This window comes from Camellia sinensis, chromosome 4 (assembly GCF_055761805.1).
Source record: "Camellia sinensis isolate YWXY chromosome 4, ASM5576180v1, whole genome shotgun sequence".
NCBI classification, from domain to species: domain Eukaryota; kingdom Viridiplantae; phylum Streptophyta; class Magnoliopsida; order Ericales; family Theaceae; genus Camellia; species Camellia sinensis.
In genome coordinates this window covers 150,696,239-150,701,920 of record NC_138964.1, presented here as the reverse complement: position 1 = coordinate 150,701,920, position 5,682 = coordinate 150,696,239, and the positions used below count along the sequence as shown (strand labels likewise).

Here is a 5,682-nt window from a genome sequence, read left to right as displayed (position 1 = left end):
TGTAGCTTTTATAGGTTATTTTTTGTGTCGATTTAGTCTCTGTACTTTTAGTTGCAACAATTTTGCCTCTTTATTTTGAATTTTCTCTCTAAATAATCCAATCACTAACTCTGGTTGAATTTTTGAAAGAAAATTGAACATGTGCAGGGCTGATGCAATGTATTTATGGCCATTTTCTGCCACTCCCTAACATCAAAATTCGTCTCCGATGTAGCCTCCAATTTTCTTTTTTTTTATACCTCCTCCCCTTACGAATGGCATATTCTGCCGCAACCTTGACAAGGAAGTTGAGTTAAAAAAGTAGGAAGATTTGATTCCAATCCTTCCAAAATTAGAAACAACTTACTTGACCATCTTTCAATCCTTTTTGTTTTTTTTTTTTTTCTTTTTTCTTTCAAGCCAACCATTCTTGGGGAGCTTCTATTTGCACACACTCATCCCCCTCTTTACACATCTTTTTTAATAAATAATTGGTTCGGAAGTAGATTTTCGCAAATAAACAAATGGTTCGAAAGTAGTATTCTGAAAATAAATAATTTGTTCGGAAGTAGAGTTCCGAATTTTTTTTATTTTTTTGACATTCAACTTCCGAATGTGTTTATTTAATGTCCATAATAGTAATTTCACTTAAAAATAAAATTATAATAAAAATAATTTTTATTATATGTGTGTAAAGAGGGGATTAGGAATATGCAAATAGAAGCTCCCCCATTCTTGACCTGTTTATCAACCATGTAACAATCGTTACCAAAATTATCCCCATTTGGTTACTGCAAGGGAACACTTGTAACAAGAACTTAAATATTGTCATCTAAATACTTGAGTTCATTGAGAGTCTCTATTTCGAAATGGTTAGGTCTTTGAGAATGGGGCAAACAAATAAGATAAATATATTTTTGGAGAGAAACTAAGAGAATGAAGAACTGGTTGAGGACCTTGTGGGCGTTCTAGAAGAGAGAGAAAAACAAAGATGAGAAAGAAAGGAAAAATGATAAATTGTTAAAGAGGGGGAGAAGTTGGGAGCCAAAGCAACTTGTGGCTGTGGACAGAGCTAAACCAAACCAAACCAAACGAAGCCTTAAGTCCCATCAAATGGGGTCGGCTACATGAATCCTTTTTCTCCACGCGGCCCTATCAAAGGCCATTTCAGGCTGTGGATAGAGCTAATAAATTTTAAAAAATGCAAAGCTACAATTCTTATTTTAGAATCATGCTTGTAAATTATTTATCAAAAAATAAGATCAATTCAATAATTATAGTCTTATAATTATATTATATTTGTTTTTAATAACTAAATGATATGTATGATTTTAAAAATAATTTATATACTCTTTTAAAGATGAATATAAAAAGTTACATAATTATAATTATTTAATAAATTTAATTTGATTTACCCACAAAATTTTAAAAGATCAACATTCAGATCATCAAAAACAAGGCTATTGATCCAAACAGCACAGGTAAGCCCTCTCCCCTTAAACTCTCAAATTGTACATTTAATTTATAAACTGTTTAGTCCTCCTTTATTTCGTATGAATCTAAAGGTTCTATTAAAGTGAAAATTATACAAAAGGATAATCACTTACATGTTTGGATTAAATTTTTTAAGGATAAAAGTGGCTTTCTCTTAAGGTAAAATTACACATTTGGACAATCCGCACTATAGATGATTTAAATTTTTCCTCCTAGAACAATCTCATATTACGAATAAAAATGTGACACTCTAATAACATGACACTCTAGTTTAACAATCCAATGTAACACATTAAAAAGGTTTGGAAAAAGTATACTAATGAGTTTTCTCAAACGTAACAACGTAACACTTTAATAAAACTCATTGGTGTACTTTTTCCAAACGTAACACTCTAATGTAACACACAAAAAAAACTCTTTAGTATACTTTTCCTGAATATAACATTGCAATTAATATAATTTCAAACGTAATACTCTAATATAACACACACAAAAATATTAAAAAATTTCTTAATGTAATTTTTCTAAACGTAACACTCATAATTTGAAATTATACATTTGCTCAAAACTTACCAAGTAATTTTTGTACTCTTTTTGGAATGATTTACAAAATCTCACATCATTTTGGAATGGTTTGAAGAATCCTATATCAATTTTTAAAGTGTTACATTAGAGTGTTACATGTGGAAAAAGTACACCAATGAGTTTTTTGTATGTGTTATATTGGAGTGTTACACTAAGAATTTTTTGGAGTATTATGTTTAGAAAAATGTCACGACCCAAACTCGCCCCTATGGGTTTAGCACCATAACCGGCCAGTAATCTGAGATTACCAAAGGCCTGCTTAACAGTCAGACAATAATACAGAGTACAGGGGCATGGCGGCAGCCAAAACAGTAAATAATGTCACGACCCAAACCCGCCCCGAGAAGGTTAGCATCGTAACCGGCCAGTAATCCGAGATTACCACAGGCCTTTCTGTACAAAACATACATAACCGGGGCTTGCGGAAGCAAAAACAAAACACTAATAGTCCAAAGAGCTGTGCATTTATATGAACATACATTACATGCCAAAAAGGTTAATTTACCCACTACATTACATTACATAAAATCAAAATTCATGTACAAAACATAGGCTCACGCCACATGTACAACCAAAAACCAAGCTTCCTAACGGCCTTCTAGGCTTAGCCCCAACTCGGAGGCACCAAAACACCGGGTAGGCTTCAAAACGGCAGTTCGGCTCGGACTCCACCTAGGCTTGACTCCCAGAGTACTCACCTATAAATACATATATACAAACAATGAGCTAAAGCTCAGCAAGTAACATTAAAGTAAAGGGATAGTGAACGAATTCCTCATTTCATATATCCATAAAATAAATCATTCATAAACATAATCATCTCATATTAGAACATACATAATGGCATACTCCATAGAACATAACATTTGTCGTCCAACGACTAGAGTAACCGGTCCCGGACACCGATTAAACACATACCGAGATCTCGTAAACTGGTCCACTTAGGACTATCTATGGATGCCATACTAGATTCGCAAACTGGACATTCGTTCACAGAAAACATTTATCATTTCAAAACCATAGCATAACGTAGCACTTTTAAACATAGATCATACTAACATATCTTTACAGAAATGTTACTCACAGTGGGTTTCCAAAACCGATTGCACGGTCTTTGCCTCCTGACCTGCAATTATTAACATTAGAACACATTATCATAGAAGCAAGTGTTCATGCCATACTATCCTTTCTTTACTCTATTTCATGATTATGAGATGCTAAATAATGCAAATGACATGTGAGAATCATGTAATTCAACTTCTCAAAATTTCCTGAAAAAAGGTTCCCGCTCGATCGTCAAAACCCCCGCTCGAGCGGATAGCAGACTGTGATAAAGATACTAGATGTGCGAAATCCCCGCTCGAACGGTAAAACCCCCGCTCGAGCGGACGGCGACAATTTGGGTGAAAAACCAGTCCAAAAATCTGTTAAACCGTGAGTCTCCTTTTAACAAAATCAATTTTCCAAAATCAGAAAATTCAAGGCTTAAACACTTGAAGAACAACTTAATTTAAGCTTCAAAACTAAACCCACGTGAATCACATAAAAGATCAAGCTTTGAATTGAAATGAAAATTCATAAATATGCACCCAAAAGCTTCATTTCCCAAATCCATGGAGTTTCCTCCCCAATATGCCAAATATAAACATGAATCATAAATTTATGCCTTGTATGCTCAAATTAAACATAATTTCCCCTTCAATCCATTTACTTGCCATGAGATCAAAGATGATTCAACCTTATTTCAAGAAATTAGAGGGAAATTCTTACCTTAATCACTTAATTGTAGAAGATTTAGCTTGATTCTCTTTTTTCCTCATCTTCTTCCCCTTTCTCACAAATTCCCTCTCTCTCTCCTTTCCAGATTTTTTTCTTCTCTTTTGTTTTTGAGTCAAACATAGGTCAACATCCTTATCTTAAGTCATATTTATAAAATTGTGCCATAAACTCAAGCCAAACGGGGCTTAATGAATCAGATGAAATTCAGTCCTCAATTTATCGTCCCAACGGGTTCTAGAAATTCCCGATATCACATAGGCGTGCTCAATTTTGTTTTCCGAACCCATTACGGTCATCAATTTCAGTTCCCAAAGTTCTCATCTCAACAGATATTCTTCTAATTCAAACAGATATTCTTCAATTAATTCGCATAAACACATAATTAATTACTGATAAATATGACACATGTTTTGGGGTCATTACACTCTCCCCACCTTAAGAAGTTTGGTCCTCCAAACTTTGCTTATCCAGGCACAAGCTCAGTCAGAAACAACTCCACGGTTCTATTCAGTTATTCAGCATGATAAGGTAGTTTGTATGTTCATTCCATAACAATGAAGGCAGCATCATAGCAGTCAAACACATAATGAACATATTTTACATATACTGAAGTCAGCTAACAAGTTCCATCGCGTTCAATTCAGAGGTAGTAACGTCGATATAACAATCCATAGCAAAGGGAATAGCAAAGGTAAATTTGTTTCATTACAGTCATAGTCAATTTATTTCATGTCGTTCACTTTCAATTGATTTAACATAATTTACGTATGATTTGTTCCGTCACAGTCACATGTTCAATATTTTCCATCGCATAAGTAACATAGCCATCGCATAGATAACAGCGCTAACATCACAGTAGATAATAAAAATCATACCTGTATTCGCTTTTCCAGTATTCTGTGTCTTTTCTGAAACTAGGGTGAAAACCCTTCCTTGCCTGAATGTATTCTCCTCAGGAGTAGATGTTACGGTTGTCTTTGGTGTCATTGTTGAGTTAACTCCACTAGCAATGGGTCTTTCATTTCTTGAGTAAACTTGTGGACAAGCTTTAGCTATATGTCCTTTTTGTCCACATTTGAAACAGACTCCAGTTCCACGGCGACAAATACCCCAATGTTGCTTTCCACATTCCCTACAAGTAGGTCTACCTACAATTTCACTACTGCCCTTTGTTGTATTATCACTAAAACTTGAGTTCAAATTTTCATTCACGGAGGCCACTGATTCACTAACTGTTTCTACTTTTTGTTTCTTGAATTTCTTACTTTCCGCTTCAGTCATGGTTGTTAATTTAGATGTTTTCAAAGCCGTAATATTTGTTTCAGCCATCAAGGCTCTGTCAAGTACATCAACATATTTTTCTAATTTCAAAACATTCACCCGGTCAAGTACCTCAACATGTAAGCCACCCTCAAATTTCCTTGCCTTCTTGTAATCTGTATCAACCATATGGGGAGCATAATGGGCTAATTCAGTAAATTTACTTTCATATGCCGCTATTGACATAGTGCCTTGCTTCAACTGTTCAAATTCAGATATCTTCCTATCTCGCATACATTGTGGAAAATATTTTTCATAAAACGTCTCTTTAAATCGATCCCATGTTAAGTCCCTATTCTCACCTCGTACGAGCATCCACCATCTTCGAGCTTCTTCTGTTGGAGTAAATGTTGCTAACAGAACTTTATAGACATCTGTACACGGAAACACTTCAAAAATCTTTTTAGTTTCTAATACCCATGCTTCCGCTTTTAATGGTTCAATTCCCCCTGCAAATTCTGGTGGTTTCAGTTTCTTGTATTTCTGTGTCAAGGTGATAACATCATCATTATTAATCGGTTCCAT

General features: G+C 34.6%; 1 protein-coding gene across 1 annotated transcript; it reads right to left on the bottom strand.

The window, feature by feature from the left end:
* Positions 1-5,158: 5,158 nt before the first annotated feature.
* Positions 5,159-5,682, bottom strand: LOC114309457 (uncharacterized). Its single transcript, XM_028255196.1, has 2 exons — positions 5,230-5,682; positions 5,159-5,173 (listed from the first exon to the last, which is right to left on the bottom strand). The coding sequence occupies exons 1-2, from the start codon at positions 5,680-5,682 to the stop codon at positions 5,159-5,161; spliced, it is 468 nt and encodes a 155-aa protein (XP_028110997.1).